The sequence below is a fragment of the Podarcis bocagei genome (genome assembly GCF_964188305.1).
Source record: "Podarcis bocagei genome assembly, chromosome: 6".
Taxonomy (NCBI): Eukaryota; Metazoa; Chordata; class Lepidosauria; order Squamata; family Lacertidae; genus Podarcis; species Podarcis bocagei.
The window spans coordinates 21,808,064-21,829,619 of NC_138130.1; the positions used below are offsets into that span (position 1 = coordinate 21,808,064).

Consider the following 21,556-nt stretch of genomic DNA (forward strand, 5'->3'; position numbering starts at 1 on the left):
TCTTTAATAGGCATTTATAGCTTTTATTGTCCAGCCATCTTTTTGAGAATTGACATTATTGGAATAGGTCAGTCATTAGATCATGAGACGCTTGAACTCAGGGTTGTGGGTCCAAGCCCCATGTTGGGCAAAAGATTCCTGCATTGCAGGGGGTTGAACTAGATGACCCTTGTGGTCCCCTCCAGCTCTACAATTCTATGATTCTAGAATCTTCAATTCCCACTGTCATTGCAGCCTGGTGAGAGGCAGGGGCCTTCAGGTTCGTGGCAGATGCACTTGAGTTTTAGATGCCATCATCTCACAGAAAATCACTCTTTGAAAAATAATCACCTGCTTTCAGTCCACTGGTTCAGTTTGTGTAATTATCAGGCTATGTTTAAGCCCACAATTGCAGGAGTAACTGAAGAGTATGTGACTATGCCATCATCTGAAACCAGAAGCCAATTTTTATTATTTATATGCTGACTTTGGGGGCGTAGCCCATCTCCCAGTATGAAATATAAAATTCAGCATGTTAAATGTCTTGATGAATTTATATTAAAAACAAAAGTGGGTTTAATGCAAAATCAATTTGAATTTTAAAATGTGTCATGAAAGCTGTGCCTCTGAATACCTTTGCATCTAATGGATAAAGTACACATTGTTTTCCCGAGAAACCAAAAATACTAGGAAGCATGTCTGAAGGAATACAACTGAGTACTTAATTTATTGGGTTGGAACCAGTTAAGTCATTCTTGGAGGAGATTGCATTGAAATTGGCAGATTAAAGTCAGTCAAGGCTAAATTGCAAGCCCATTGATTTCATAGGGTCTGCTTTGAGTATGACTTAGTTGGATGCAATGCATTGGCTATTATCCTAAATTTTGACTTACAGGTTTTAATTTTTTTACAAACTTACTTTAGCAATGCTGTTGCTGGTGAGAGTGCGTTGGACAGAATGGCTTGTGGCCTTGGTGGAAAACTTGTCCTGCCTATGATAAAAGAACATATTATGCAAATGCTTCAGAATCGTAAGTAATTTAATTTTGGACTCAAGGCAGATGTTACAACATGCTAATCAGTGGTAATGCTTCTGGTGCTGAGCTGTTAAAACAAGTGAAAAATGTCATCAAAGACAGGCTTAAGTAACTTTGAAGCCAGTGGCAAGGTGCAATTTGTTCTTTCAGCAACAGTTCTGAGTGATCTTTAGTAGGAGCTTCTTGTGCAGTTATTGCTTGTAGGAGGAGAGTGTTATTAATTTTTCCTAATATTTAAAGGTTCTGGGAACGGATTCATCAGGATTGATTCTGTTCTGCAATCCAGGATTGTTCTTCATTGTGACTGTAAACCCTTCCTCCAATTCAAGGAGTGTCCCAAGTGTGTGAACAGGAGTATCAATGTGTCATTCTCCTTATTTGTCCAAACAAATAAATGGGTAGTAGGATTTCATCTGCCTGCCTTGCATCCTAACCTTTGCTGTAATGCAGGTGTGGAGAAGTAGACCGAGTCAAATCCGTACTTTTCCCGGCTCCTGTGAGCTAACTTTCAACTTGTGGGCAAGACCACCAATCTGTTACCTGATGTCATAATTATGACATGTGATTGACAGCTTTCAAAGTCCATCGGAAGTTGCTATAACAGCTGATCTTCATTTACAAGAATATACTTTGAAATCTGTGGAGGGGGAAATACTGCTAAAAGCAGAGCACTTGACCTCTGGAAAGGAAAAAAAAAATCTGTTTTTAAACCACTGGAGGAAGCATGTGCTCCCCTTTCCCAATTCACATTGCTTGTGGCTTTTGATATGGCAGACCTTGGTTCCTTAATATCAGCTTACTAACCAGAATCTCAAACCACAATGTGCAGCTTGAGAGAGAAAGGATGAAGGTTGTATTCACAGCTTAGAATAAGAGAGCGAGCCACTGAAATTGGCTTGAAGAGACTCATGTTATGTGTAAAAATATATTCCTAGTTTCTGTATGCTTTTTACTAAACAATATTGCTTCTATTCAATATCTTTCAATGCAGCTGACTGGAAGTGTAGACATGCTGGCTTGATGGCTCTCTCAGCTATTGGCGAAGGCTGTCACCAACAGATGGAGGGGATTCTGAATGAAATAGTTAACCTGGTTTTGCTTTTTCTTCAGGACCCTGTAAGTTTAAAGCACTTGCCTTCTTCAAAGTTTGCATTTGATTCTTTTATGAATTTATTAATCAAAGCTAAATATTTCAGCACCCAAGAGTAAGATATGCAGCTTGCAATGCAATTGGCCAGATGGCTACAGACTTTGCACCAGGCTTCCAGAAAAAATTCCATGAGAAGGCAAGTAGAAAGCTATGTAATTCAGTATCAGCCAAATTCATTCTGAGACAGTTCACTCACAGTAGCCATCTGTGTTGTAGGTAATTGCAGCTCTTCTGCAGACTATGGAAGACCAAGGCAATCAGCGAGTTCAGGCTCATGCAGCTGCTGCTCTGATCAACTTCACTGAAGACTGTCCCAAATCACTGCTTATTCCTTACTTAGATAACTTAGTGAAGCATCTTCATTCCACTATGGTATTAAAATTGCAGGAGGTAAGACAATCAACTGGAGGATGGTTTGAAAGCAGAATTGGTTTGACTAAAATCCTGCTTTGAGATTTCATGACTTTTTTTAAAATGTTTTTTCTCCCAACAGCTGATTGAAAAAGGCACTAAGTTGGTTCTGGAACAGGTCGTTACATCCATTGCATCAGTTGCTGATACAGCAGAAGAAAAGTTTGTTCCATACTATGATTTATTTATGCCTTCTCTTAAACACATTGTTGAGAATGCTGTGCAGAAGGAACTTAGACTCTTGAGAGGGAAAACCATAGAATGCATCAGCTTAATTGGCCTTGCAGTAGGTAAAGAAAAGGTAAGTTGATAAGAATTAAATAAGCACCTGTGTTTTCATGGGAAATGGCTTTGTGTGCTCAAATATCCCAGAATACCAGCAGCTGGGAATCACAAGGGGGTAGAGTGCTGTTGCGGTCAGATACTGCTTTTGGGCTTCCCATAGGCATCGGGTTTGTTATTATGAGAGCAGGATACTGTACTCTATGGGCCATTGACCTGATGTGGCAAGCTCTTGTGTTATTAATATATGCTGACTATTAATACTACAGGGTTACAGGGAACCAGGCAGAGGGCGTTCTCAATAGTGGCGCCCTCCCAGTTTTTCAGTTGTGTATTGTGACCTCCAGCCCTCAAAAAGTTTTGTACCCCTGTCTTAGTGCAACATGATCAGCCCGAAGCTCACGTGCTCCCCTCTAGGAGAAGGTTCTTGAAGCTTTTGGTCTATTTTTTATGTAACCACAGTTTCCTATGTACTGTAAACCACTGCATGCGCTTAAAACAATGTTATTTAAGAAAGCCAGCTTCAGAAACTATGGTTTGAAATTGTCTTGTTTCAAACTGCCCATAGTTGGTGTTAGCAGCTGATAGCTGATGCAACAAACCATGGTTAACTGAAAAGATGTAAAAGCTCCCAAATTCGTCCTCAGTCACACAGCAGGAGTGGGGAGGGAGTGATTCCATGAGCCCAAGTCATCCTCTGGCTCTTTCATTGTGTAGTGAACAGTATTGTATTCAAGCCAGGAGCAGCTGGCATGGTGAGGCGGTGCTGTGAAGCCACACTCCCGAAACTGGCATCACTGTCATGCATCAGAGTAAGGGTTGTGTGGAGGCACTGACAGCTCTCTCTGTGTGCCTTTTCAGCCCAAAATCTCACCCCTGTCCTAGCGAGCAGCAGCAACACTGGTGTCAGGAGGCAGCCCTGCCCAAGACATCTGAATGACCCCTTCTAATTCTTTATTTAGCTATAGGTCTGTAACTTTCTTATCAGCCTGCCAGTTCTCCTAGCCTTTGCAGACATGGGATGGAGTCCACAGCTAGATGACTTGTCTGCACCTAAGCAAAAGTGCCCACATTCTTTATAAACAAAAGAACATGCATCATGCTGCCCAGGATCTCCCATTGCTCCCCCTTCCCAGGTGAGGGCATAGGTGGCAAATACCCAACTATTACAGATAGTTCCCCTTTCTGGGCTTAGAGCCCAGGATCCGAAGCCCACCGATAAGGATAACATCAAAGCAAGCCAATTAGTTTATATCAAAGCAAGTGAATATAAGCAATCTATGAGCTCATTGCTACAACAAGTACCAATTAATTGTAGAGTTATCTTGACTACCAAGATGGCATTAGCAGAGCTTCTGTAACAGTTCATCTTTGGTTCAACACACAAACTGAAAATAAATTTGGTTGTTTTATGTGTTTGACTATTGTTCTCTGCTGTATTTCAGTATGTAGTAGGCTCTCTCTGTAATAACTCATGAACTCACATTTTCTCCTGGGATTTCCAGGGTTTTTAAGATAGCCTAAATGACTAATCTAAAGCTAGCATTCTAAATGAAGTAGGTTCTTAGAGGCCAACTAGATAGATGCTGTTTCTTCCCTGTGGTGTCAGATTTCTGTAGCTGATCTGGACTCTCCAGTTTAATATGGATGGTGAACCCATGTTTATTTGCAACACTACTGTGGTGCTCTCATATCCTTTCTGGTCTCTTATAAGAAACTATTGTCTTGAAGTGTAATCCATTCAAGCTGCTTTGGTGTGGCGACTGTTGCATTTGTGCAGGTGTTTGGATTACATAACTGTTGGATTACATAAGATGTTTCCATCTGGCACTACAATTCTTTTCTGAAATTTTGAATGAATATATAAGTTAGCAGCAAGCAGCATCTGAATGCACTTGGTTTCACTGCTTTCGGTGTCACTTCAAATGTTCATAACTTCATTGCACTGTTCTTGCATTCTTTGATTGAAACCAGTTTAAAACCATGAGTATCCTTTCAAAAGTATTAAGCTTTTTACTTAGAAAATAACTATTTAGCCACCCTGACATGATTTCTTGGTTCTTCCTATTTATAGTTCATGCAGGATGCATCAGATGTGATGCAGCTCTTGCTGAAAACACAGACTGACTTCAATGACCTGGAAGATGATGACCCTCAGGTATGTCAAAGCATTACTTTTACCTTTGAAAGCACCTTATTACAGTGGTGCCCCGCAAGACGAATGCCTCGCAAGACGAAAAACTTGCTAGACGAAAGGGTTTTTCGGTTTTGCATTGCTTCGCTAGACGAATTTCCCTATGGGCTTGCTTCGCAAGACGAAAACGTCTTGCGCTTTTTTCTTAAAGCCGCTTGAAGAGGCGCAGTTGCAACGGACCGTGCTTCGCAAGACGAAAAACATTGCAAGACGAAAAGACTCGCGGAACGAATTATTTTCGTCTTGCGAGGCACCACTGTACTAGAGTATCTCATGCCTGTTGTCAGGGCGGTGGCTGTTTAGAAAGCTGATCCATACTTTGGCCAAAATTTCTGATGCCACATGCATTTTTAGTAGGATCTGTAGATTAAAAGGTTTCTGTGGCAATGTGACTTGGTTTTAGTTTTAGCTTGGTTCGAGATTTCACTGTACGTAAGTGGCCCAAATCTGCCTTTTTCCAGTTGGTTGTATTTGGAGAAGGGAAAAGCTGCGGAACTAATGCTAGCTTTATACCAAACTAGCTAAAGGGTCATTGTGTGATAGAGCGGAGATGAGATGGGAAAAAATCTGAGACCTTTCTCCAACCCCATTCATAATTTTACTGGGTGATTTGTGAGTTCCAATCTGCAGTAGCTTCTGCATTCTGCACTTGTCCCACTGCTCTCTGGAGTCACTTTTTCCTATAGTCACATTCCTTGCCTATAGGGACAGTTCGTATACAGAAAATAGGATTCACTGGGGAAGCCAGATAAGGAATGTGCTTTGTTTATAACACTGGTGTGGTGCAGTTCTGTGGTACTTTCCTACATCTTTATCAATGCAGTATTCAGAAACCACTTTTGACTGGAGTCAAAAGTTTTGACTTTTTAATATCTTGCTGAGTGTTGTGGCTCCAGCTGATTGCAGTTTTTGTTATCTAATGGGAGAGTGGCTTTTGGCTACCCAGATGAAATGTTCCCTTCTCATCGTACCTCTGCCCATGAGCTTACTAGATGGCCTTGGGCAAGCTATTCTTTTTCAGCCTCCCCCCTATCTGCAGTATGGGGACTTAGAAGGCTCCCCCTAGAAATCTTCAAAACTACAGTTTTGAAATGCTAAGGATTACTGCTCAGCTGTTGCCTGTAGAAAATAATTCCTAACTTCAATGTGATGCATCTGAACGACTTAATTTTTAAGATGGGTTTGATTTTTGCTCAGCACAGGCAGTAATGCAACCTTTAAGAAAGTATTCTTGCAGAAAAGAGAAGTAAACTAAGGCTATTAATTTTCAGATATCGTATATGATTTCTGCATGGGCTAGAATGTGCAAGATCCTTGGAAAGGAATTCCAGCAGTACCTCCCTGTTGTGATGGGTCCTTTAATGAAAACTGCATCAATTAAGCCCGAAGTGGCTCTCCTTGACAGTAAGTTCTGAGACTTATTCCATTCTTAAATTAGCTGTAAGGAAGGGCACAGCTCTCCTAATCGTTTTCTCTCTCGATAGCACAAGATATGGAGAACATGAGTGACGATGATGGCTGGGAATTTGTAAATCTGGGTGACCAGCAGAGTTTTGGTATCAAGACTGCAGGCCTTGAAGAAAAAGCAACTGCGTGCCAGATGTTGGTGGGTACTATTTTGACCACACGGTTTGAACTGAAATCAGTATTCAGCAGTATGGAGGCCCAGAAGCTGGAGTAGACTGCAGCTCAGGAGCTGAATTTGGCTCATGGGCAATTAAAATTTAGGAGGGTGTAGCAAGAAGGGTGGAATAGCCTGGTGACTCAGTAGGCTCTTTCACGCTATTAATAATAGGGAGCATTTGCCCTTGGGAATAGAGAAGAGAAAGTGGGACCAACTTTAGTGAAGGAAGGGTATGGACAGACTAGATAACACTTGTGGAATGTTATTGTTGTTAAAAGATTTAATTGTTCTGTAAAGTCAAAGACGTGTAGGAATGAATTAATCAGACAAAGTGCACCAACTTATCACAAGCGACACAAGAGCGTCCCATTTTCCTTTATCTTTGTAGGTGTAGTTTTCCTGTTTGCTTAATTGTTTCTCAATATACCTGGTGGTCATTTAATAATTGCACAGCAGTATTCCTTTTCTAAATTGCTTACATTTTTTTGTTTTAGGTTTGCTATGCCAAAGAGCTGAAAGAAGGATTTGTGGAGTACACAGAGCAAGTTGTAAAACTGATGGTTCCTTTGTTAAAATTCTATTTCCATGATGATATCCTTTTACGAGAATGTGTCTGTAAATGCCCTGTGAAGTTTTAATATTATAACCTGCAAAATGTTCACAAGTACTTTGATGTCATCCCGTAAGCCAGAGGTTCCCAGTTTGCTAAGTACTGGAACCCCCTGCTTTTCAAAAGCCAAGCGCCATGGACCCCCCCCCCCCCATTTTCAAAAAATTGATATCTCTGTGGTAGGCTTTGTAGTGTGAATGGTGCTACGAACCACCACCACCCCAGCATCCATGGACCACCAGTTGGGAACCACTGCTGTAAGCTATTTGGAAGAGCTGCAAGATCTTGTCATTGAGGCAGGATAGAACTCCTACAGAATCAGCATATTAAGACACTTAAAAGGGCTGGTAGAATGGTACCCCTCTTCTTTAAGGCTTTTCCGTGGCAAATGTGCATAATTCTGCCTTGCTTTCCATATTTAGGGATGGGGAATCTCCAGCTTACAAACTGAACGTGACCTATAGCAGTGTTCCCCAACCTTGGGCCTCCAGCTGTTTTTGGACTACAATTCCCATCATCCTTGACCACTGGTCTTGCTAACGAGGGATGATGGGAGTTGTAGTCCAAAAACAGCTGGAGGCCCAAGGTTGGGGAACACTGACCTATAGAATCTCCCCACCCAGCCTACAGCCTCCAAAATAACTACTTCCATTCATGCCACCAGTGGGAACTTTTGTAAGCCTGATTGCCACATGGGAATGATTTTAAGGAGGAGCATCACAGCTGAGAAAGGAAGAGTTAAATCTCCTTTCTCCCTGCACTGTAGCATACATACACGCGCGCGCACACACACACGCGCACACACAAAATTCCTCTCCACATATAGTAGTTGGGCTCAAAAACAGCTTGTGCTGGTGGAAACTAATTTTTAATCCTAATTGTTTAGGCTGGGAAGAGGGGGTTGTATGTAAGAGGGAGGGAGTTTGTGAGTGAGTGGTTCTGAGTCTCGCCCAGTGTTGACATGCAGCCTAAACAAATTTCACCAAAAGGGTTGTGGTCCTCAAGGGGGGGGGGGGGGTTATCCACACCCTGGTGTATAGGATTCTAATTTAGCTTCAATGATGCAAAGGCCTATATTCAGTTAAGGCAACACTGAAGGATCACACCACCAGTTTTGAACATTATGTGGAGGTGTATTACTAATTTACCTTCATTTTGAAAGGATAGGCAATATTTAAACACCTTTTCAAATGTAAAATTGCTAAGCACTATACCATTTATCCTTCCATGTTGTCCAAAATGTAATCCAGGAATCAATATTGTTTACCCAGATTTTTAAAAATGTGCTATACTTCGTTTGTTTTTTACTTTGTTGAGTGGAATCAAATTGTAACAGATATATAATGTTTTATGCTTAATTGTAATTTAAAATCACGTCCTAGGATTCTGAACTGGGGAAAGTGGGATTCGATCATAGCCTCAAGAAGGAAACTACCGTATTTTTTGCTTTAAAAGACTCACTTTTTCCCTCCTAAAAAGTAAGGGAAATGTGTGTGCGTCTTATGGAGCGAATGCAGGCTGCGCAGCTATCCCAGAAGCCAGAACAGCAAGAGGGATCACTGCTTTCGCTGTGCAGCGATCCCTCTTGCTCTTCTGGCTTCTGGGATTCAGAATATTTTTTTTCTTGTTTTCCTTCTCCAAAAACTAGGTGCATCTTGTGGTCTGGTGTGTCTTATAGAGCGAAAAATATGGTATATGGTTGGTGGTTGTCTGACACTGGAAAAAATAATGTTTGGCAGTCATTTACCTTAATGAATTCAACGTGTTCGTGTGGCAGCTGCAGAATCTATGCCTTTGCTCCTGGAATGTGCAAGAGTTCGTGGCCCAGAATACCTCACCCAGATGTGGCATTTTATGTGTGATGCCCTTATCAAGGCCATAGGGACAGAACCTGACTCAGATGTACTGTCAGAAATAATGCATTCTTTTGCCAAGGTAATATTTAAATTTGCATGAGCTACCTTTCCTGTCTCTGAATAGAAAATGTTATATTTTCAGTAAGGAGAAATAAAAGAGAATTTAAATTAATAATTTTCATATTGTCCTAGTGCTCAGGTTTTATCTGAATTTGGACAAGCAGGTGAAAGTAACTATAAGCCTTAGGCTCACACTCCCCCTCCTTACAAGAAGCAATTAGAAATATTCACCTTTTGTAGCAAAGCACTAAGCACTAACTAAAAGTAAAAAGTTCTATTTGTCTCTAACGGAGACGAAGGGAAGAGGGAAGGATGAACCTGGAGCAGTGGCGTAGCGTGGGTTGTCAGCACCCGGGGCAAGGCAAGTAATTTGCGCCCCCTAACCCGTGGATTTGCGCCCCCTAACCCTAACCCCCAGATGTTGCGCCCGGTGCGACCGGCCCCCCCTGCACCCCCCACGCTACGCCACTGACCTGGAGATCCTTATATATTCCCAATCTTTCAAACCAAGAATACAGTTATTGTCTGAGAATTTTTGTGCAAAGGCAGAGCAGTATTAGCATTGTGAAGCAGAGTATATTAAGCAATCGACTTTAGGTGCCTTGCGATTGAGATTATTTTGTTTGTGAATTTCTTTTGAAAGACATCAAATTGTCAAACAAACTTGCTAGTTTTCTTACAAAACTGATGCAACAGCGAAAGGTTGTTAAAGTTTAAATGGTTAGTGAACAAAAACTGTATGTTTTCTTACTGTACAAGAATATACCGGTAAACCTATCTAGCCTTGCATTAAAAACTGGTAATCCAAATTAGGTAGATTTAGATATTTATTTAGTTTGCAATTTAAGTGATTAGATTAGCGCATGGAAAGTCCCTATTGGGGATTGATTGATTTAAAATTTATTTTTATGCAAGTACTTTAAAAAGACCACAATCATAGCGGGTAATCTTTGAGAAGACAATTCTTTCACAAGAAGGAATGACTTTTCTAAGATTGTGCCTGTGGCAATGTTTGTTCATAATCTAAAAGCAATAAAAGGGAAATTTAATTTATTTAAAACTCATACTATTAATATTTTACACAAAGTTTGTAATATAGCCAATAAAATGAAGTAGGGAGAAGCAAGTATACCAGCTGGAGTTCTTTGGAGGAAAGGTGGGATGTAAAGAATATGATTAGTTATTTATATTATTATATAGAGAGTGTTTTGGAAAGTGTTACTTGAAATTGTTTGAACATCATTTTTCAAGCTGATGAACTTTTATTTCATTAGTGTATTGAAGTAATGGGAGATGGCTGCCTTAACAATGAACACTTTGAAGAACTTGGGGGAATATTGAAAGGAAAGCTAGAAGAGCACTTTAAAAATCAAGAATTAAGGCAAGGTAAGCTTAATTAAGGGTGCTTAATGTCATCCAAATACTTCTCAAGGCACAGCTTCTAAATTTAACTAACTGGTTCACAAAAAAGAGGTAAATAAGTAATATGTATGATGAACCACCCCCTATACTATTGATAAACACTGTTGTCAAGTGCCAGCCCACGAAAGCACTAAATTCCTTAAACAATATGATAATTCTATATCTATCTCAGTAGCTACAGCAATATTTTTTAGTAAAGCTTGATACAGCTTTTTTCTTGTTTTAGTATGATTATATACTTAATATATAAACATATATTTAATATGCTGCTGAATATTCAGAATTTCCAAGCTGAATAAGAACAATTAAAATTCATTCTAGAAACATGAAACTACCTTAACTTGTCTCGGGATAGGTTGCCATTTATTCCTGCACGTCATCATCCAAGGGTCCTTCTATCCCTTTTAGAGCAAATCTCCCGTCCCTTGGGTTGATCTACCAAATAATTGCCCTCTGCTCCTTTTCTACAGCTTTCTTCTTGCAGCAAGCCTGAACATTTCTGAAAGCAGCCATGCTAATACATTAACAATTTGCTTTTTAATTAGTGAAAAGGCAAGATGAAGATTACGATGAGCAAGTTGAAGAGTCACTGCAAGATGAAGTAAGTCTTCTCTTGGTTGTCTTCACAAACAGAATATTCTTAGAAGCCATTTCATATTACGTAACAGTATGAAATGGTGCTATCGCCTTTCCTCATGCCCGATTTGCAGATAATTTTCATGTTCTTTGGGAAGCTTCTATCAAGTAAATACCTAATAGTCTTGGGTAGGCAGTGCAAAGGAGACAAACTTTCTAGATTCTCTCAGGTGCCACTCCACAACATGCTGGAAGAAAGTAGATTGTGGAGTAACTATTGATGGGAGACTGTTTTGGGGAACATACCATCCTTCTGGCATGCATCCAAACATCTTCTATAGCAGTAGATCACAGGCTGTTTCTTTCAGTAGGACTCTAAACCTAGCAATGATCTTGAATCTACAGAAACATCCAGATCATGTTGGGAACTGTGTAGGACTGGCCCGGACTTGATGGAGCCAGTGCTTAGGACAGGAAATTGACGGTACACAACCACACACATGAACATGGCCATCTCTTCCTGATACTGTTCCTTGGGGCCCAGTCCTGGAGAACTGGTGCCCAGGGTTCCACAATCCCACTTGTCATGGCAAGTATTGTACTATCATCTGGCAAGGGTGATAGGCACCAGGCTTCCTCCCAGTTTCAAGAGCTGGAGAATAGGGATGGGGAATCATCCCCACTGTTGGTGCAGCACCCTGGAAGCACTCAAAGCACCTCCAAAGTGCTGCACAATTCCAGTGACTTCAAGGTTGGAAGAAGCATAGCTTGTTTTTGCCTCAGAGACTCAGAAGCAAATTAATAAAGCCCAGCCTTCCTGCGGAGTCGCTGTGTTTCTGATGCACTTTGGAACGCCTCTGCACCAAAACACAGCCCAAGACTCCTCTCTAGCTTTGAACAGATGAATGTCCCTGTAATTGGGTTAGGCTATCAGGGTGCGTTGCCTCTCCGTCTTGAAATGTAACCCTGAGGGAGAGGGCTAATATCCCTTGCCTTGGGATGCATGTTAAGGATGAGATTCTGGATCTGGCAACCACAATTTGCTTGATATCTTACAGCGGTCGCAGCATCCCCATCTTTGTGGCAACTATCTGGTATCCATTAAAATATTACATTTAGTTTTTATTATACATTGCTGTAAGCAGTCTTAGAAACCAAGTTTCAGACAAATACTGCCCCTGCAGCCCTGCCAACAGCAACTATTTTAGGGGACTTCTTAGTAAGATGTAGGGTTTACTTCTGAGTAAGCATGCATAAGGTTGTGCTGGAAGTCCATGACAAGTTGTTTCAGATCAGATGTTGAATTACTTTCTGGTTGTGGATTAATATGACAGAAACGTTGATATCTTTATCATGGTGGATTAAGGCATGCCTAGGACCATGATATTTATTTCCAAGTTTAATTCTGTGCACAATATCTGCAGGGCTCTCCTTCATAATGCTTGCCTTGGTTTTGTCAAGGTACATTTATTCCCTTCCAAAAAGCACTTGTTGGGTCTTTGTTTTCCGTGGCCCAGGGAGTTGTCGTGAAAGGGTACAGTAATGGCACTGCTTTTGGGTGAGGGGGCAGCTTGTGCTGTTCTGCCTCAATCGGTGGTTCTACAGATTTCTTAGCTGAACTGGGATTGGGGTTATGTAATGGGGGGGGGCAGAGTTAACCCAGTGTTTTCCAGGTGAGTTCTTCCAAAGCAGGTGTTAGATGCAGTCTTGATCAGTTTTTTAGTATTTCAAAATGCTAGCACACTAGTGTGTAAATGCAAAATAATAAACAACTTTGATAGGAGTATAACCCATCTTGCAGAGTGGTCTCTGAAAGAAATTCCCAAGTGAATATTCATTTGGCTGTTTTCTTTTTCTTCATTTCATTGGTTTCCAATGTAAAGCTGCTGGTAGGAGCTGTCCTGGCCTTTTCTTTCTAAGGGCTGTTCCCTTTCCCCCCATTTTCTTCTGATGGATGAGGGACTGTCTGTGCTGGAAGGGCTAGGGTTCGAGTCACAAACCTTAAAAAACCAGAACAAGTACCATCAGCCTTCCTTTACATTGGTCAAGCCTTCACTGAGGTCTGGAAGGTTCATTGGATAGACATTCAGCTAATTTCAAAGAAGGATACTTAGTCACATTTTGGGCAAGCATTCTGCAAGATTAATATTCAGCTGTAGTTTAAATTCTTCTCATGTTTGGACAAACTGATGCAGATACTTTTATTTGCTCATGGAAAGCCTAACTGGTCTTATTAAGCAGTAGGTATCGGAATCAAGGCAGTCAGTTCTAAAATATTAGTATCACTATATAAGCAGTGACTGAATTTCAGGTCCTGGCTGGTTCATGAGTATGCATATTGTTGGTTACAGTAGATGCGTTCTTCGCCTCCCAGCCATGCCCTGGGATTGAAAAGAATTGGTGAGATCACCTAGGAAATGGCAGTTGTTTTAATGTGAGGGGAGGAAGGGTGAATACAGATGACACTTTTTCACAATTGCACCTGATGTGTAGCAAGATCTTCCTTCCCATTTGGCAAGATTATACCAATTACCATTCTTTGGAGGGCAGCTTACTATATTGCAGTTTAAGCATTTGTAGAAGCTCAGCGACCCCTTGTGGAAGCAAGGAAATCAAACATCTTGGGCTTGGGCTTCAGTGTAGGAAAATGCAGATGGCTGGCTATAGGAAGTAGCTGTGTGAGTGGGGGAAAGGGCTATAGCAAATAGTGTTAACTGTGAGAAACAGGGTCGGTTGAGGGTGGGAGAGAAGAAGAAAAAACTAACACTGACCTAGATAAAATGAGTGATATAGTACCGTTTAGCTTAGAATTTTCTCTTCTCCCTGCCATTTCCATAAGATGGCACTGCTAGGAAAATACCAAGTTCTAGTCTGATGGTGAAAGCATGAGCAGGCATGTGGCCATGCAACAGGGCTTCTTCCTCACCTCCCCCTACAGCCCCCTAATCTGCTCCATCAAGTAGATAAACCTTCAAGCAGATATTTGGGGGAAGGGGTACCCTGTGGAGCTGCAGAAGTCCTATTGTGTAAGTGGGCAGACAGCATTGCATACCACCCTGAAATTGTAAAAAATGTTAAGATCCATCATCCAAATGGTAGATACTGATTCCCTTGCTTTTCCCCCCCTTTATCAGCACGACAGCGATGTCTACATTCTGACTAAAGTGTCAGATATTTTGCACTCAATATTCAGCAGCTACAAGTCAAAGGTGTTACCATGGTTTGAACAGCTACTACCACAAATTGTCAACTTAATTGTAAGTATCCTGGAGCTCCTCAAGGCTTATTTAGAATGGCACAGAGGACCCTCAAATTAATATTGTCAGCTATGGGAGGATGGGTCACGGAAGTCTCCTTGTACAATGATGCTTAGGTACAACATTTATAAGAAATTATTTAAATAGCTTATTGGCTATAATTCTTTGCAGCTTTTCCCTTGACACTAAATGTAATGCTGGTATATGCATTTGCACAGAGACATAAACACTGCAACAAGAGGGTAGCAAAATATTAAGGGTAAAGAGTAACTTGGAGCAGTGAAGATAGGCTTTTGTTTTGTAAATAGTGTTGGCATATTTACAGTGAGATGGTACTTTAGTTTTTCTCAAGAAGCAATTAATTGTCAAACTGCTGTGGGGTGATGGACCCCATAAGCCTTCAAAATATGTATATGAAACCTCTTCAATGCTTTAGGGCTGGGCAAATACTAAATAATACTAGTAGATTAGGAATCTAGGGCAATCTGGGTTTCTAAAGAAGTGGTATTCTAGCTGCTCTAGATGTAATGAGGTGGGAGGACAAGGGACAACCTTCAAATAGGTGGAAGGAACGCTGATTATGTGGTTTTTTACCCCCTTTACAGTGCCCACATAGGCCATGGCCAGACAGGCAGTGGGGTTTATGCATTTTTGATGATGTCATAGAACACTGCAGCCCATCCTCATTCAAATATGCAGAATACTTCTTGAGACCAATGCTACAGTCAATATGTGACAACAGCCCAGAGGTTAGACAAGCAGCTGCATATGGTATTGGCGTCATGGCACAATTTGGCGGGGACAATTATCGGCCTTTCTGCACAGGTATCTTACATGCTATTTATCTGGCACATATTTTATCTTTTGCATATGTAACCTTCTGTTCAGGCCTGTAGGCTGCCAATTTGACAGCTCTACTTGAAAGTGTAATTTTGCCAAAAAAATTCAAGTATTATAATGCAGTGTGTTTTTTTTCTCCACCAAAAATATTGGCATTACCAGAGGCCCTTCCATTGCTGGTGAGAGTTATTCAATCAGCAGATGCCAAAACCAAAGAAAATATCAACGCAACAGAAAACTGCATTTCAGCAGTTGGGAAGATCATGAAGTTTAAGCCTGACTGTATAAATGTTGAAGAAGTGCTGCCTCATTGGTTATCATGGCTGCCACTGCATGAAGACAAAGAAGAAGCTGTTCATACTTTCAATTATTTGTGTGACCTAATAGAGAGGTAAGAAGAAAATGCTGCTTGAGCCATAAAGGTTAAGACTGATTTCTACATGTGTGTGCGTGAAGTGTAACATTTGGCCATGATTTTTATTTTTAGGCATTACATTTTTAGATTTTATTTCAGTTTCCATATACAGCGGTACCTTGGTTCTCAAACTTAATCAGTTCCGGGAGTCCATTCGACTCCCAAAATGGTTCAAAAACCAAGGCGCAGCTTCCAATTGGCTGCAGGAGCTTCCTGCACTCAAGCGGAAGCCGCGCTGGGCGTTCAGCTTCCAGAATACTTACCGTATTTTTCGCCCTATAGGACGCACCAGCCCATAGGACGCACCTAGATTTGGGAGGGGGGAAATAAAGGGAGGGAAATTTATTTTTCCCCCCCAGGTGCGGGGCTGGGGCGGGGGAAGCCCGAGCTTCCCCAGCCCCCAGAACGGGTCCCAGAGCGATGCCGAAGCTGTGCGCAGTTTCGCTATCACTCTGGGAGCTTGCCGGGCTGGGGGGATAGCTTCCTGAAGCCTGGAGAGTGAGAGGGGTCGGTGCGCACCGACCCCTCTCACTCTCCAGGCTTCAGCGAAAGCCTGCATTCGTCCCATAGGACGCACACACATTTCCCCTTCATTTTTGGAGGGGGAAAGTACGTCCTATAGAGCGAAAAATACGGTTTAAAGTTTAAAAATGTACAGCAGAAAAGAGTTTCCTAGAGGGGCTTCACATAAAGTTACTATTAAAAAAATAAGCTGCCAATTAACATATTTGACCCTGTTACCAGGTTAATAATCCCACACACAACATATTACATATATCTGTTATCTTGAGTTTATGTTGTATGCGTATGTAGCATAATAAATATTAGTACAACATGGTAGATCCTTATGGAACATCTGTAAAGAGTGATAGTTTAATGTGTTGCTGGATATCAACGGGAACAAACCTGCCTCAAATGTTTATTGCACATTTATTACACTCTTTTGGTAGTCCTAATAAGGTAGATGAAATTTAGAGTAGTTAACCCAGTTTAGATTAGTTCGTTTCCTTCATCCAGAGATCAAAATCCTGAATATGTTTAGAAAATAACATCCACTTTCACTTACTGTGTTGCAGCATCTGCAGAAAATAACTCCTAGGGAGTACCTGATCTCAGATGAGCCCACCACAGAAAAGATGCTTTCTGGTGGAAAAAAGGAAGGGCAAACTAGGGAGATTCCATGGTGTGCTAGAAAATAAGACAGAAGCAGAAAAAGGAGGAGGGAAGAACAGAAAATGTTTAGGACACCAATCATGGCAACCTGGAATTTTAATATAATACTCTCCATTAAAGCTGTTGTGTTGTGTACCTAGAAACCTTTATAGTGTTGATGCTAGCTAATTTTAATTTTCTTTTGCCTTCCCAACAGTAATCATCCCATTGTTTTGGGCCCCAACAATTCTAATCTGCCCAAAATATTCAGTATAATTGCGGATGGTGAAATGAACGAAGCTATGAAGCGTGGAGATCCGTGCACCAAACGACTGGCTAACGTAGTTCGGCAAGTGCAGGTAAATGCAAATTTATATTTTCATGTCTGCATTTTCACATCTCGCCAATCCAAACCCTGGCTTAGCACAAATGTGTGAGCTCTCAGGGAGATCACAGGTGCTTTCCAGTACAGCAAGTATGTCAGGGTTTCTCCTGTGGTTATAGGTGATGGTTTAAGAGAAGAGCTCTTAGCAAAGAGCTCTTATGTTTCCAAGCACAATTCAAAGTGTTGGTGCTGACCTTTAAAGCCCTAAACAGCCTTGGCCCAGTATACCTAAAGGAGTGTCTCCACCCCCATCGTCCAGCCTGGCGGTTTTCTCACTGCGAGAAGCGAAGTTACAGGGAACCAGACAGAGGGCCTTCTTGGTAGTGGCACCCTCCCTGTCAAAGAAATAAACAACTATCTGACTTTTAAAAGACATCTGAAGGCAGCCCTGTTTAGGGAAGTTTTTTAAGTTTGATCTTTTATCGTGTTTTAATATTCTGTTGGGAGCTGCCCAGAGTGGCTGGGGAAACCCAGTCAGATGGGCGGGGTATTATATTATTATTATTATTATTATTATTATTATTATTATTATTATTATTATTGACACACTTCTTTACCTTGGCATTCGACACTTGGGGGTGAAATTTTAAAACCCACCTTATTTTTGTGACTAAGTTGCTTTAAACTCTTTTGAATATTGTGTTTTAATGTTGTGACTTTGCCAAGGGACCCTAAGAGTGAAAGGTGGATAATTAATAATAATAATAACCACAATTGTAAACTGGGATGATATGCTGAGCCAAACCGTGACTTAGCCGCTGTTCTGCACTAACCTAAAAAGTTCAGAGAGGAGCAAAGCAGATGGCAAGCTGTCATGGTAAGCCATATGCCAGCTTACCATGGCATGCAAACCAGGCTGATGTGTAACGTTATTTTGTCACTTGTCAGAATTATAACATTTCCCTCAAAAGTGGCAGTATCTCTGACTGGAAGACATTTCATTTTGAATGATAGCCACCGTCCAGTGGCCCAGAGCTTGCTCAGATTTGTGTGGCATATAAACACAATTTACAGGCAGCAAATAGTAGAAGGAATGCACACGTCTTAGTAGAGTTATAAAGCATAATCTACTCTCCTGGGAGAAGATAAGACGAATAAAATTTCAGATCTTGCGATTCAGCAAAAACCAAAGGAAAGAGAGGTTCTGGAAAGCAGCTTGCCACATTTTTGCTGTGGTTTTGTCCTTCTTACTCTGGTTAATTTATTCCTTGTCTTCCCAGTCTTGTGTCTAAGAATCACCATATACTTTCTCTAGAACAGAGATGGGGAATCTGTGGCCCTCCAGATGTTGTTGAATTCCAACTCACATGCTCCTTAATTACTGGGCATGCTGGCTGGGATTAATGGAATCTGAAATCCAGTAGCATCTTCTAGAGAGCCTCTGATTCTGTTCCTGTTCCAGAAGAACGTGAAACTCTAAAAGAATGTTAGCAGTGCTTATTATTTTAGCTGTATTGAGTACTTTTTACCTGTTGTGTTCCAGTCCACTCATTTTAAACTTTTTAATGTTGTCTTACCTCCACACACCTGAGCACACTTAGCAAAATGAAGTTGAAGGTTTTTAAGAGTGGGAAAGATTTTGTGTGCAGGGATGTCTTCTAAAGCTCCTACTGGGTACCTATTAATATGCATGTTTAACTTACCCACTATTTTTCCTTCATTCTGTAGACTTCTGGAGGTTTGTGGACAGAATGCATATCTCAGCTCAATGCAGAACAGCAGGCAGCCATACAGGAGCTCCTGAACTCTGCGTAAAGGGCCTTAATTATCATCCACAAGAAAACTCCAAATAAACATTTACCCTTCGGTTTAGGTTTCTTTGTTTTGTTTTTAAGAGAGAAAACTGTAGTGCATGTAGGCCATTCTGCAACCTACAAGCAGTGGCAGCAGGAAGAAACGGTTTCAAATGGTGTTGCAATGAATTTCTACCCATCAGCACTGAAGGCGCTCCCTGTAAAACCTGCAGTAGCACTGAAGAGTATTTTTCTAATGGTATGAACCAACCACATGATGGTGAAAGGGAAACAAGTTGAATTTCCATTAAGCATAAACTTAATTAAGACAGCTTTTAAGACCAGGTATTCAGTAGACACCCATTATAACAGATTACAGGCATTTTTACCCTCTAGTGTTAACATGTATTGGAGTGTGAGTATTTTTGTAGGGTAGGAAACACCCTTCTGCCCACCAAACCAAGTAGATTAAGAGACTATAAACTGATGGCAACATCGAGCATGAAGACTTCATCGATATCGCATTCAGTTCTCTGAAACAGGCTTGTGTAGCGACTCAATGAAGAAGGCCATTGAGCTCTCAGCCCTTGAATGTGAAGTGTCTTTGGCATGTCTGACAGTATCTCATCCACTCCTTCAATAAATGACATTGAAATACAATCAAAGCTTGTGTAAAAGTCCAGTGCTGTGTGGTCTCGTTTGCCTTCAGTGGAAATAATTGTTTACTTTTCCAAGTACAACATGTCACGCTCAGAATGCTTGGTCTGTAATCATGTTTTTTCAGTCTTCGTATTTCCGTGTGTAGAGATTTAAGAATCCACTTCTTAGTGTACTTTCATGTTCTCCATATGTCTTTCTGTTTGCTTGTTTTGACCTGATTCCATATTTTCTGAGCTGTGCATTTTAGCAACAGAATGATCGCTGAATAGAATTGCCCGGTCTTTGTAAATCAGCACACATACAAAGCTTCATTTCAAAATGGAATTGGTGACATGTTTTGATAGGGGGGATGTGACTTAAGCACTGTTCTGCAAAGTGCTTCATTATGGGCCTTTTTAATATGAGATCTTCAGTGTTTAAGTATTTGATTTTGTTCTATGGTGCCCCAAGGAACAGGAAAGAGCTATGCTTGACTCAAAACCACTGGGACTTACTTCTAAGTAAGCACACATATGATTGCACTGTAAATGAATTCAATCTGACTTTGACAACTGAAGCTGAAAAGTTGAAACACTACATAAAGGGACTACAGTAACATAGAATCTAGAAGGTGTGTCTAACCTACAAAAACTCATGCCACAATATATTTTAAGTTAAAAATTCACAGTACTTGTTTTTGTCAAGGCCTGAAGAATGGACTTTTCTAGTTCATGGTTAATCATCTGGTACCATGATGAAAGAGAAATGTTTCTATTTCATCCCTGTGCTTTTGAGGAAGGAAAAGGCTTATTTCTAACAAAAGAAACAAGTTTCACCTCCATCTTCTGTTTTGGACTATATTTTAAAATAATTGTTCATTTTGAGCATCTCTCCTGCATAGTTTCTTCAGGCTGTTGCCACTTGGTATGTGTGTATATATATATATATATATATATATATGCATGCAATAGCTACTTTTTGCCTTCATGCCAACTCCTTCATGGAGCCATGCAGATTGCATTGTAATGTCACTAAAAGTTCCAGAATGGAGCTACTTCCCATCTGTGTAAACACATGAAATTCTGAGCTTTGGGTGGTTCAACCCACCTCTCATTCATTCTTCTCTGGAATAGACAGTGCTGCTAGGCTTTGGCTACAACAGTGGATTTTTTGTTTTAACTGTCTGTATTTTACACCATACAGAAATCTTTATATCCATACTTCTGCTCAAATGCTGCTGCAGATTAAGTTATGGAGAGGAAAATGGATTGATTCTTTATGGCACAAAGTACCAACGTGATCAGCACTGCCTGTCATCTTAAATGTTGGGACTACACAGGAAGCAAGAATATCATAGCTATGGCTTGCTTCAGCATTATGATTTTCTTTCACTAAAAATGAATTCCCAAACTTATATGGGAAAAGGTTGCAGAAATTGCCATATTATATTTGAACCCTGTTCTTTAATATTGCACTTAAATCTCACTGCAAAAATATTGGTGCACAACAAAGCATTTAAATATTCTATGCTGTCTACTTGGAGCATAATCTGGAGTATTGAAAATCTGTCTGCTATAGGTTCATAAGGAAGTGTCATGGTGCTGTCCTGCTTTTTGTGTGTCTTATAACATCATAGTTTCTTCAAAAATTCTCAAAGTGGTCCTCAAGTTCCTGTACTTTCATGCAACTCCCATGTTCTGGTACATGCATCTGGCTTACAATACAAATTCACGGTGAAGCACCTTTCCCCAATTTTGACTTGTATGGAACACTGAGTGAAACACCTTGAATTGCTCAAAACACGACACAAATAAGCCTGACCCAGTATATACAGGGATTGAATAATGTGAGGAGACTATTTCAATGAAGCATTCTCTGATCCAAATATCCGTTCATAATGCTGTATGTTCCATATAATGGTAATCATTTCTGAT

General features: G+C 40.7%; 1 protein-coding gene and 1 long non-coding RNA gene across 3 annotated transcripts in view; one reads left to right on the forward strand and one right to left on the reverse strand.

Moving 5' to 3' along the window:
• Positions 1–19,648, forward strand: part of IPO5 (importin 5) — a 34,292-nt gene extending 14,644 nt beyond the window's left edge. For both annotated transcript variants that reach the window (XM_081198302.1, XM_081198303.1), the window contains exons 10-26: positions 904–1,010; positions 2,008–2,132; positions 2,213–2,302; positions 2,383–2,556; positions 2,660–2,878; positions 4,934–5,017; positions 6,325–6,457; positions 6,538–6,659; positions 7,172–7,268; positions 9,050–9,222; positions 10,478–10,589; positions 11,171–11,226; positions 14,336–14,458; positions 15,064–15,283; positions 15,461–15,689; positions 17,083–17,224; positions 18,919–19,648. In XM_081198302.1, coding sequence (XP_081054428.1) covers positions 904–1,010; positions 2,008–2,132; positions 2,213–2,302; positions 2,383–2,556; positions 2,660–2,878; positions 4,934–5,017; positions 6,325–6,457; positions 6,538–6,659; positions 7,172–7,268; positions 9,050–9,222; positions 10,478–10,589; positions 11,171–11,226; positions 14,336–14,458; positions 15,064–15,283; positions 15,461–15,689; positions 17,083–17,224; positions 18,919–19,005 — 2,293 coding nt within the window. In that variant the 3' untranslated portion in view covers positions 19,006–19,648. The remainder of the gene's footprint in view (positions 1–903; positions 1,011–2,007; positions 2,133–2,212; positions 2,303–2,382; positions 2,557–2,659; positions 2,879–4,933; positions 5,018–6,324; positions 6,458–6,537; positions 6,660–7,171; positions 7,269–9,049; positions 9,223–10,477; positions 10,590–11,170; positions 11,227–14,335; positions 14,459–15,063; positions 15,284–15,460; positions 15,690–17,082; positions 17,225–18,918) is intronic.
• On the reverse strand, positions 7,461–9,063 carry LOC308589513. Its single transcript, XR_014009340.1, has 3 exons — positions 9,005–9,063; positions 7,890–8,743; positions 7,461–7,745 (listed from the first exon to the last, which is right to left on the reverse strand). It is a non-coding gene; the product is annotated as an uncharacterized lncRNA (long non-coding RNA).
• Positions 19,649–21,556: the final 1,908 nt, after the last annotated feature.